Source organism: Peromyscus maniculatus, chromosome 1 (assembly GCF_049852395.1).
Source record: "Peromyscus maniculatus bairdii isolate BWxNUB_F1_BW_parent chromosome 1, HU_Pman_BW_mat_3.1, whole genome shotgun sequence".
NCBI classification, from domain to species: domain Eukaryota; kingdom Metazoa; phylum Chordata; class Mammalia; order Rodentia; family Cricetidae; genus Peromyscus; species Peromyscus maniculatus.
In genome coordinates, this window is record NC_134852.1 from 61,156,702 (window position 1) to 61,169,495 (window position 12,794).

Here is a 12,794-nt window from a genome sequence, read left to right on the forward strand (position 1 = left end):
GAGCTCCCTGCTGGACTAAAGGCAGTAGGACATGTTCATTCTGAGTCTTCCCCAGGCTGCCTCAGCTGGAGACAGAGCCTCAGGAGCCTTCTTCCTTCCTCTAGGAGGGACTGCTTCAGGTAGAAGGGACTTGCTTCACAGCAGCTGCTCTGAGATGCCTAAAAGAAGGAGGCCATTACTTGACCCTAAAATGGACTTCTAGTCTTCAGTTTGGGGACTGCCCTACAGAAGAATGTGTCTTGTCTGATGTTCTTAGTTATCTTAGAAACCATGTGCTGTCCTCTGGTAGGAAAAGACTCCACATTCAGTAAAACCAAATGACAATGTGATGTCTCATGGAGGAATGGGCCCCTTAATTCAGAGATAGTGGACCCCATAAGCTCATGACATGGTTTCTTTTTTTATCTCCTGCCCTCCTCCAGTTAGATAAATTTTCCTCTAGAATTTTATCTACAATACAACCTCAGGGAATATTATGTAAATTGGGCAGAAAGATTTCAAGATCCAGAGGACCAGAAAAACTGCTGCTAGATAATGTCTTCTAGATATGAAAGGGAAGCTACATCCATAAAATGTCAACACTGGTAGATCTGCCAATGTGAGTAGGAGAAATCCCACAGAATTTCACTCCTAGATGAAGAGCTATGAGCAATCAATGGCTGCTGAGAGAAGGAGAATCAATCTTCTTCAGGGATGATTCCCTGACTGGTTATTAAACCCTAGCTAGTCAGCCTTAAAAACATGTACTTAGGAACAGCACTCAATAATCTCAGTAGGCTATATACACACATATAGATACACATATCAATTTATGTGTTTTTCCTAATAATTAACAAAAAGTTTCTTGAATTTGAAAGAGAGTAGGGGGCACACAGAGAGTTGTGGTAGAAAAGGTATGGAAATATGTAAATTCAGTACTCATGAGTGACATATTCAAAAAATTATTTTGTATTCCATCATGGAATTAAGAGGGACTTCCAAGGAACCAACTCTATATGAGGCATTCTTGGTAGTAGATGGTTCCTGGGGAGGGAGACTGAATTTTCACTGGGGGTATGGCCACTGGCAGGTAGGTTTTCTGTATCCAAAGAATGACCCAAAACCTGTGAACATGTCATCAGCATCAACAGGACTCAATTGGAGTCTCTTGCTAATGAGCCTGAACATCTGAGTTCCATTTCTGAGATTCACACAGTATAAGGACAGAACTCCTCCTCAAATTTGTTCTCTGACAACTGCAGGTGCACCGTTGTTGATGTGTGCAGCATCCCCTCACCTACACAAGTATGTAAATAATGAAGAAAACATCTGGACATCTCAGGGATATTGAAAACAAGAAACACAGCCAAAATCACAATTGGTAGAAGGGAATAAGTAATAAAGATCAGAGAAGACACAAATGAAGATTCAAACACAACAGTGATGAACAATACAAAGAGCTGCTTCTTAGAAAAGAGACATTGAATTGAAAAGCTTCCCTCTATACTAACTTAGAAAGAGAGATATAGGACAGAAATAATCAATATCATTAGTGAAAGACTTTAGCACTGATGTCATGGAAGTGCAAAAGATCATTGGAGATTGTTATGACAATATAGATGTAAAAGGCGGTAGCGTAATAAAAATAGACACACATGGAGACATACACATCAACCCTCACCAAGAAACATTCATGAAACACAAAAATGATGGGGATGGAGAAGTGACTCAGCAGTTAAAAGCACACACTGTTTTCACAGAGGGAGGAGTTTGGTTCTAGCACCCACACCAGGCTCCTCATGACCACTGTAACTACACCTAGAGTGATCCAATGATTCTGGTCTCCTTAAGCACATGCTTTGCCACCACACAGATACTGATATAGGGACACACACACACACACACACACACACACACACACACACACACACACACACAATGATACCTGAAATGAAATCTTAGTAAAAAACAGTGATACTGAGTCTATAATTTAATTATCAGTGTAAGAAAAGCTCTGAAGTACACAGTTCACTTGTCAGTTTCATCTAACATTTAAAGACGAGACATATGTCCATGAAATACCATAGACTAATATCTTTGAAAAACAAAAGCGCTTGCAAAAGCATTAAAAAAAGTAACAGAAAAGCAAATCCAACAGTTCCTTAGAGAGATTATTCACCTCAATATTTGCAGTTCATTGCATTACAAAGGTGCTTCAGCATAGGCTGAGCAGAAACTGTGCTGGAGTAGTTTTTTGCTTCACTGTGACAAAACATTTTACAGAATAACTAGAGAGGAATGATTTACTTACATTTATGCTGTGAGGATTTGGCCCATGCACATGAGCAGAATATAATGGAAATGAGAGTACAGAGCAGAAGATGAAGGTCACATTCTGGAATACAGGATGCAGACCGTGACAGGAAGGACAAGTCATTCCTCCCATTGACTTACTTCTTTAGTACATTCTGGCTTCTAAAGTTCCTGTGATCTCCCCAATGGCTGATTTCCACCTCATGTGGTCTCATTATATAAATTTGCCATCACCTTGTCTTCATTTCTAGATTCATTACCTGTGTGTCTCTCCCTATACTGCAGGCCTGAGTGTGCTCAGTGTCATTATCTCTGAGCACTGCCTGTCCATCTTTTATGCCCTCTTGGATTACCAGTTCTATCTAAAACACTGGCCAGGTAGTATTTACTCTGCTCTGCATTATATCTCTACTTTTCAGTATCCTATAAGAGCCTGATATGGCTGGCTACTTAAAACACTTGGCTATGAATTGCGTCTGTCTAATTATTTCATCACAACCCTGTGGCTGATTATTTTATTAGTTCTTGGTTTTTGGCAGCTTCTGCTGATCAGGACCATTGATGTTTCAGGTAGAAGTGCATGACAGGCTTTATGTGACCCACATGCTTAGGATGCTGCTCTTTTTCATCTGCAGAGGGCTCTCATGCATCTGTGGTGCCACACTCTTCTAGGTTGAGTCTGATTTGGTCAAATGCTTTGGTTGTTCTTCATGTCCATTTTATTTTCTGTCAACAGATGTGCCAACAGCATCAGTTATTTCTGTGTTGGCTCTTAACTCTATGTCATCACCTCATCAGTGACAGACCTAGTTGGTTCTGCAGAGGCCTTTGTAGGACACTCCTATAGAGTGTGAATGTGGACATGGTCTTCTTAAGGAACCCTGAAGAGGCATGGAAGCAGTGGAGTGGTGATAAAGTCTCTGCTTTTGGTAGACAGATATGCTTTGAGAGACAATGCCCTTATCAATTTGGAGGATTTTCTTACTTTTTCTCCTCCTTCCTCCCTTATCTAATATAAGAGATGAGATAAAACATATGAGCATTAAAGAAGACAGGAATTGTTGATTAAATGTGACCCCAGTGTCCCTAGAATCATTTTATTATGGCTTCACCTCAATCCTGTGTGAGCATCACCAACTCTTGGATCTTCCACTGTCCCTACTATTGAACAATTTCCTCTCCTACAGAATCCTGAAAGCAGTGCAGAAAATGCCAGTTTCCTTAGGGCACAGCACTTAATAGACACAGAACAACTGTCCTACTCTAATGAGCTTCTTTTTAATTTATTCCAGTTTCTGTCTCATAAAACTAATGATTTCATTGTGTATGTCTCCACAAAGGGTAGTCTTCTTGGCTGTAGGCAGCCCTTGCAGCACACCTCCAGCTAATAAATGTTACTTGAATAAGTGAAGCAAGTGATTTAAAGAGCACTGATGCATTTTTTCATGACTGAAATTTGATAGATATATGCAGAGACCTGTCAATTAATTCAGCACCAAAAGTCTAATAAGCCATCTCCTATAATTCTTGTCAAGTTACCTCAGGAATTCTTCATTTTCACATTTGGAGGAGATTTTCCTTAAGTGTCATTACTTCCAAATACTGATAAAATTTTACATAAGTGTCACCAATTCACAGTTTTATATCATATATAACACATACTCATGTTTTCTTTCATATCCCTTTAACAAAATGAGGAAAACGTGATACCACAACCAAAGGCATAAAGTTCACATAGTTCTGACAGGGCAAAGATCTTGCAAGCAGTGACTGTACTTAGGAAGCAAATCTACTAAAATGTCACATGGGTATAGAAATAATTTAAAGTATGTTAGACATAGTAAATGTAGTCCTTGAATTTCAGTTTAACCTTAATGTGCATTGATTTGTTGAATGAGATTTTAACCTGTTTACCCTACGAGATGTAAAGCTGAAGGAGGAGATAATGAAATTCTCCATTAATTCATATCCTACTGTTTCCTGGTTATCAAGTAAGACAACCAACCAGCCAAACAACCTAACACACTAACATGCAAACTCAGTGAATAATCTTTTTGCTTAAAAAATCTTTCATATTAAAAAGATGGAGGAGCTGAAGTGGATTTCCTCCTTTATGAAAATATTCTTAGATATTGCCAGAGACTGCTTAGGTGGGTAAAGCATTTTCCCTGAAATTGTGATGACCTGAGCTCAAATCACTATTACCCACATTGTCCTGCTTGTAGTCCCAGCACCTGGGAGTCCCTGGGAAAAGATGGATACCTAGATTAGCTTAATAGCTAGGCTCTTGTTTCAACTGAAACTAACAGGGTAGGGGGATCACAGGGGTTTGCATAACCAGAGAATGATAGATAGGAACCAGGCCCACTGCCCAGAACAGCCTCGTGAAGAGCATGACTCAAAGGGGTGATGCTCATATGCCAGCAGATCCAAGCACGGGAAACCACAGGTCTCTCTGCCATCTAGATTACCCTTCCTCAAGCACCAGGCTCACAGCATTCTCCGGGCGACACAGTAAGCTGTTCATGTGACAGCTTACTCAGGGGACCCTTCAGTTTGTCACAGACCAGATTACCATTTCCCATAAGAAAATGGAGGAAAGGTAAGAGGCTTTTGGAAACCCTTTCCCCCAAATTTTTATCTGTTTTTCTTCATCTCTGACCGTATAACTATACCTTGAGGTGGAGAAGCCAAGGAGTCTCAGGTGTTCCTAAAGACATAGGAAGTACAAAAGTTATTCTTTAGCAGTATGGACAGGCAGACTTGATTTTGGGAGATTAGAATCCTGTAAATAAAAGCAGTGCCCACTTCTTGTAAATTCTACTTATTCTGCTCTCATCTCAACCATGCAAGTGTTCTGTTATTGTGAGAATCCTGCCACTTTCCTTGACATGTCATACATATGGGTACAGGCTCTGTCTCTAAAGTATAGTTCTGTCAGAACCTCAGGCACCTGTGTTTCTTACAATGGATCCCTTTCATTCTTTTTTATTTCTCTCAGTAGGAAAATGATGGTCTAAAAAATGAGCAACTGAGAAGAACAGAGTTAAGTATAATTTATCAGTAATGTACATATTTAGGGAATGTTACCCAAGATGTTAACCCAACTCTAATGCAAGAAGAACACATGGAGGGTGGAGATGTATCAACAATAATATTCATTTGAAAGAAGTGCTGCATATTACTGTGGATGCAGGTGTAGTGCTGCCCGAGACATACAACTAATTTTATTCATTGATTAATTGTGTTATTTGATAATTTGATTTCTATATTCAATGTATGCTGATTACCCTCCCCTCCCCTCTCTTACATCCATCTCATCCTTTTCAACTTCCTCCTCCATCCCTACTAGATCCTTTCCCAGTTCATCATTTTTGGTTTTGTTTGTAATATAGCAACAGACAAGAGAAAAGTTCCTAATGTTTCATCCCAAGAAGTGGGGGGCAGCTTGATTGGCAGTTGTTTCCTCTTAGGATGTGGAACACACCTTTCCATGGTCTCCCAGCTTTAGAAATCTGCTGTTTTTCTGAAAGGTTTCATTTTGCAAGTAAAGTGCCACATGCCACTTCAAAAATCAATACCAGCATATTTCATTGGTCATCTATTCCTGACACTTGTCAGGACAGTTTGTTGTGTATGGGTTCATTTCTTGTCATGTCCATTTGGAACACCTCCTCACTTTGAATATCCATATCCTCCTGTAGATCAAGGAAAACCCTTGTGCTAGTTCATGGAATTACTTTTCTATGCTTTAGTCTGCATCTCATTCCTATCATTTGAACATAGTATTCATAGGTTAGGTCTCCAAATTGAGTCTCACATTTCTTATATTTTTCACTTTTTTCATGCTTTCTTTTCTCACAGCCCAAGCTTTTTTGGACTTACTAAATAGCTCAGACTGTTTTTAATTCATGGAATTCTTTCTGCCTTAGCCTCTAGAGTGCTGATATTCCACAAGATAAGCCAACATGGCTGGTAGAGGAGTTTCTATCACCCTCCTAGAGACCCTTTCTGTCTTCAAGCCCTGTAGATGATTCTGTGCAACAATACTCTCAACTTAGAATCATTCCCACTTCTCTTCTTCTCTCTGTTTCTCCCTATTAAATTTTTAACTTGTGAGGCATGCTAGACATTCAATTCATCTCATAATCTTGTGCCTAATTCTTCACGGTCAGAGGTTCTCAGCCTTTCTAATGCTGCTTCCCTTTAACATAATTCCTCATGTTGTAGTGCCCCCGATGATAAAATTATCTTTGTTGCTACTTCATAACTGTAAGTTTGCTACTGTCATGAAATGTAATGTAAATATCTGATATGCAGGATATGTTTTCATTGTTACAAATTTACCCAAAAGGGTCACAACCCACAGGTTAAAATAATTTGACATTCCCATGTTGGAGAATGACAAAAGTCATTGTTAGCCATCTCTGCACCAAATGCCATTCTTCCAATCACACTAGAGACAGATTCATCAGCCATGACACTTTCTGTGCATTTAGTGTTACTAAACTTGCTCTAAAATATTTAATTCACTGTTTGGTTTATGATTCATTTATTCAATTGTCTAGTGAAAATTCCCACCTAGTCATTGAGCCCCTGTGGAGAGAGAGAAACTTGTGATATAGCAACAGACAACAGAAAAGTGCTTAATGGCCTCAAAGGCTTTCCTGCTTTCTAGTTTCAAATCTGAAATGGTGACTGAGTCAAATTAGCCTGTAGGTCTGGTTCTTTTCATACTGGTCTTAGTAGGACTTGACCTTCTCTCCATCACTCTCATTCACAATTTCTATATTTTCCCAGTTGATAGACTTCCCCTGCCAGGACTAAGAGCAGCTGTTGGTCAGGCTTCTGGCTTCCAAGTTCCTTCAAAGGAGAGGAACCAGCCTAATGACAGAAAGAAAGTTGGCTTCAGAGTTCTATTTCTTTCTGACACAGACCAAGAGACTGAGTGTCTATATTGGGGCCACCAACTATTCTCATATCAGTACAGAACATGGTTTGTAGATAGCTGAAAAAAATACAAACTGAACTTAAATTAATGCTCCATATATGTTAGTTTTCATAAATTACTCAGTATCTACAATACTGTTTCTTCTCCTAATGAGCCAGCTCAGTCATTCAACAGAGCAGAATGTCATGAGATTCAAAAAATATACAGCATGTGCTCTGTGGGGTATTTACCCACCAACCCCACAGCTCGCCAGAGTTTTCTTGAGTGTGAGCAGCAGGAAATATTGGATAGAAGGATTTATTGTGGAGAATATTGTGGAGATAAACAGATAGAAAATAAAGGATAGCCTTGAGAGGGCCAGGAACCTTTTCCAATGGACCCCAACTGTCTCTGCCATAGGATTTTTATAGAGACGCCAAGGGGTGGAGCAAAAAACCTCCTCCCCCAGCACCAAGTACAGACCATCTCAGACACCTGCACTCAGGCCCATGGTCCTAATCATCCTCTATGCGGACCTGCTGGGTAAAGCCACGAGGAATCTGAGAACGGGCTCCCACAGTGCTCATATCTTCTTTTTCTTTCCACTTACAGGACTGAAGAGCTCCTAAGAGTTGATTTAAACATTGCAGATTTGCTGATTAACTTCACGACACTGAATGGAAGCAACAGCACTGGAATTTCATTTTGTGACATCTTGTCCTGTACCATGACTTCTCTTTCCCTCATCATTGGCCTAGTTGGGCTGGTTGGAAATGCCATAGTGCTGTGGTTTTTGGGATTCCACATGCACAGGAATGCCTTCTCTGTCTACATCCTCAACCTGGCTGTGGCTGACTTTCTCTTCATATGCTTTCAAATTGTACTTTGTCTTCATATTATTTTGAACATCTTCTACTCCAAGACCATTGGCATGCCCCCTTTTTGTTTTGTTGTGTTAAACTTTGCCTATCTTTGTGGCTTGAGCATCCTCAGTGCCATTAGCTTTGAACGAAGCTTGTCTGTCATGTGGCCCATCTGGTATCGTTGCTATCGCCCAAGGCACACATCAGCTGTCATATGTACCCTGACTTGGTTTCTGTCCCTGTTGTTGAGCCTCCTGGAAGGGATGGAATGCGGCTTCCTATTTGATAGTCTTGGCCCTGATTGGTGTCAGGCATTTGATTTCATCACTGCTGCATGGCTAATTGTTTTATTTGTGATTCTCTTGGGGTCCAGTCTGGCCTTAATTGTTACTATCTTCTGTGGCTCACAGAGGATTCCTGTGACTAGGCTGTATGTGACCATTGTGTGCACAGTGCTGGTCTTCCTGCTCTTTGGTTTGCCCTATGGGATCTTCTGGTTCCTCTTAGCATGGATTGACAATTTTCAATCTGTAATGCTTTGTAATTTTTATCCAGTGACAATATGTCTGTCCTGTTTTAACAGCTGTGCCAATCCCATCATTTACTTCCTTGTTGGCTCTATTAGGAATCGTAGGTTCCAGAGAAACACTCTCAAGCTACTTCTGCAGAGAGCCATGCAGGACACTCCTGTGGAGGAAGAAAGTGGAGAAGGAGAATCTTCAGGAAGATCTAGGGAAATGAAACCAGTCTGGCAGTGACTACAAGCTGCTCTGACCATTCAGAAGTAGTGCTGAGAAACAACTTTGTCCTTATCACTTCATTGCATTTTTATAACTTTGTTTAGTGATGATCTGAAGTTAAATCATTTGGGGAAGTAGTCAATCTTGTGGAAGTTGATTGATACTTGACTTGTTATACAAATACAGACTGCAGTATTTCTGGAGCTTTCTTGGTCAGTGCTTCATCATCTCCTTTTGATGGGACTCCTTGGAGCCTTCTGGTGTCCTGGAGAGCTGTTGACCACTATTGACAAATCCCTCCATATCTCCATGGAGTAAAGAGTTGCATTTCTTTGGTCACTGAACTTGACAGTACTTAAATCCATGTTATATTTTGCAAATATTTACTGTTTTAAAGAACATTTTTCTCAATGTTTGAAGTGTCAAATATTGAATATATTTATAATATGACCTTATTATATTATAAAATCTAATAACTAAAATGCTTATTTTTATAGATTTTAGAGAATTTATGGAGAAATGTCTTTCTTATATAAATTTCTAAGTAAACAAATATACATTCTCAAGAGAAGTCTGTGTTAAATCTCTATTCTCCCTGTGAAGTCCTTACCTTCAAGTTTGCTGTGTCTTCCACTTTAAGCATAGGATGAGTGTGGTTATGTTTTGTAATGAGGTCCATTAACATCCATGTACAACTGAAGGAGGAGAGAGACTGTTCTCCACTGGGTCCTTCCACAGTGCCTTGCTTAGCATTCCATGGTCAAGTCTTCTCTCTTTCTTCTCTTGTTTTTGCCATGATTTGCCTTCTCTCTGCCTTATAATCTCTCATGACAAATTTCCAATGAGGTTCCAGCAGTTATAACTAGGTCCCCTTGAAATCAAACCTGTGTTAAATTTATGCCATTCCCAAGAGGCCACAGCATTTACTACTTGAATTATGCTTAGTTTAGTAACACTTTCTATAGAATATTATTTCAATTCTAAAGATGAAATATGTGATAATTTCAGTTGAAGTAAAGTTAAGAGAGCACAATATGTGCAGACCAAAGGAAACAAATCAACAAACTTACTTAAGTGCCTGTGGCTATAGGACTCAGAATCCAATCAAGACACAAAACACTCTCTTACCTCTCCTAATCAGCATCTGTGCTAGTGACTAATCTTGTGATATTTTGCAAAGAATGTTGCTGCTTTTTGCTCTTGTCCTAAGTATCTGCCTGAGTCTAAATGAAAGATTTAGGGACCACTTTTGTTGGCAAATGATGTTAGGTATACAATGAAAAAGATTAAGCAGGACAAAATGAAACACAAAATGTAGAATAAAAAAAAGATAACCAGGAAATTTAATGTTGGAAACAAGTCTTGTGCTCAAAGAGAAAGTATTTAAAAGAAAGGCCTGATGTGCCATGGAATAAAGGGAGTGCTGCTCTCAGGGTTAGAATGTATTCAGCTAAACTTCCAACTGGCAAAAAATCCAGTGTCTAAAGTCTCTCCTAAAACAAAGGAAAACATATTCAACAAATGAAATCAACAAATTAAAGCTTATGTAAATGTAATTCAAAGAAGAAGTCATGTTCCATTCTAAGCAGAATACAAAAGTTAGCAGATTCAGCCATGTGGTTCTGACATTAGAGTCAAAAAGAAATCAGGAGTAAAGTGGTCATGGAATCTTCTTTCATGGTTAAGGAAAGCCACTGAGGACAGGCATGTGGTAGGGGATTCCCTGCATTGAGTCCTGGAGAGGACATTGTGTGAAGCTGTGAAAGTGAAGCCTAGATTTAGCTGGAGACTCCAAGATGTTGGAGCTTCCAGAACTTTGGGGAACCTGCCAAGGGGAGCTGCATAGAGTGAGTGAAACCAGTCCTGGAGAGAGAGGAGTGCTGCAGTCATCAAAGCTGAGAGGGCAGAGTCTTCTCAGCCTTCTGACATCAAGACGTGGAGCTACAGGATTTGGAGTTTTCCCTGCTGAATTTTATTTTTCTTTTGCCCAGTATTTTATGCTCCCATATCTCCTATCTGTAATGATAATGAATGCTATCTGACTTTGTATGTTGGAATATATAATTTGCACTTTGATTTGATGAAAGGTTTACAATTAGGAGATTGCCTCAAGTCTCAGAAGAGATTTCGGACTTTTAAACTGTGTTGGTACTATTAAAGACTATGAGGACTTCTCAAGTAGAACTTAATGCATTTTCCAGTTAAGCATGTAATGAAAAATTATCTGAACTTCTCAAGGAGCTAGGAAACAAGATAGAAAACCAAAATAAATATTAGTAGAAGAGAATAAGTAATAAATATCAGAGAAGATGTAAGTGAAGTAAAGATTCAAACAAAACAATGATGAACAAAAGAAAGAACTGCTTCTTAAAAATAAAAACTAGTGGACATGAGGCAAATGGTAGCTTGCGTGATGCCAGATTAAAAAGAGAAACTGTATTGAAAAGCTTTCACTTAGACTAACTTAGAAAATGTTGTGTAGGATTCAAATACATATTATCATTGGTGAGAAAGACTTCAGGGCTGATATCAGTGAAATGCAAAAGGATACTTTAGATTCTTATGAGCATATAGATGATAAGAGATTAGTAGCCTAGTAGAAATGGACAGACCTGGAGATGTATACATCACCACTCACCATGATACATTCATGAAGACACAAATTAGTGATGAGACTGGAGATGTGACTCAGAAGTTAAAAGCACACACTACTCTTGCAGAGGACTAGGGTAGGTTCCAACATCCATACCAGGTAGCTCACAGCCACCTATTGCTCCAGTTCCAAAAGAATATCATGCTTCTGGCTTCCATGAGGGCCAGTAATACCACCCCATACAATTATACAGATACACAGACACATACAAATTTATACATGAAATGAAATATTAAAACAAAAATAACAACAAAATGATACTGAATCCAAAATTAAAGGTCTTAGTCCCAGAAAAACTCAGAATCACACAGATCACTGTCAGTTCCATCTAATAATTAGAGAGGACCAGACATGAATTCCATGAAGAACTACAGATCAATGTCTTTGAAGAAAACACTTGCAAAAATCTTCAAGAAAATAACAGTAAAGCAAATCCAAAGGTTAATGATTGTGTGGGGGGGTCTTCAAATATCGTGTCCAGCAGATTGTCAAACCAGGAGAGGCAAGTAGGAATTTCAGTTTAACATGACTCAGTAGCACAAACTCTGATAGTCTGGCACTGGGTAGTTTATTTTAGGCACATTTAAACATGAAACAATTTGGGAAAGAAGTTCCCTGGTGGTAATTAATTCAATTCTATCTTCACAATAAAGCCTAAGATGTGACTACATAGAAAGTCTTTTGACAGAACCTGTGACATCTTGCATACAAGTGGGTTCTATAGATTGACTGATGAAAAACCAAGCTCATGCTAAGGGTGTAGTGGAAGCTCCTGTGTGGACTTTGTCTTACAGAAAGTACAAAAGTCACCAGGCTACTAACCACATCCTCTGTCAGCCTTCTGGTGAATAACACATTGCATGTTTTTTTCCCTTTAAGAAGAAAATCATATGTGTTTAATATTGCTGGTTTTTTTTTCCATTTACTTACTTTTTTTTGAGCCACGAATTTCCCTGTCCTCCCCACACTGCATTCCCATCTCCTCCAGGGCATGGACTCACCTGGGGATTCATCTCAGCCTCATAGATTCAGTCGAGGCAGGTCCAGTCCCCTCCTCCCATCACCCAGGCTGAGCAAAGTGTCCCTGCATAGGCACCAGGCTCCAAACAGCCTGCTCATGCACTAAGGACAGGTCCCGTTCCCACTGCCTGGGGGCCTCCCAAAGAGTTCAAGCTAATTGACTGTCTCACTTCCAAGTAAAAGCCTTGCAGCTAAATAAAAATTGATACTTTCATAATTAACAGATGACACTGGTTCAGAACAATCTATTTTTTAAAATTTCTTTTATTTTTACTTTTTTCTTTATTTTATTTATT

General features: G+C 39.3%; 2 protein-coding genes across 2 annotated transcripts in view; both read left to right on the top strand.

The window, feature by feature from the left end:
• The first annotated feature begins 4,757 nt into the window (after positions 1-4,757).
• On the top strand, positions 4,758-9,330 carry LOC102919883 (mas-related G-protein coupled receptor member X2-like). The gene is made up of 2 exons (XM_076543514.1): positions 4,758-4,894; positions 7,835-9,330. The coding sequence occupies exons 1-2, from the start codon at positions 4,884-4,886 to the stop codon at positions 8,841-8,843; spliced, it is 1,020 nt and encodes a 339-aa protein (XP_076399629.1). The 5' UTR covers positions 4,758-4,883; the 3' UTR covers positions 8,844-9,330.
• LOC102919175 (mas-related G-protein coupled receptor member B4-like) overlaps positions 4,764-12,794 on the top strand; it is a 115,903-nt gene continuing 107,872 nt past the window's right edge. The window contains exon 1 of the mRNA XM_076543491.1: positions 4,764-4,894. Within this exon, the coding sequence (XP_076399606.1) occupies positions 4,884-4,894 (11 nt within the window). The 5' untranslated portion in view covers positions 4,764-4,883. The remainder of the gene's footprint in view (positions 4,895-12,794) is intronic.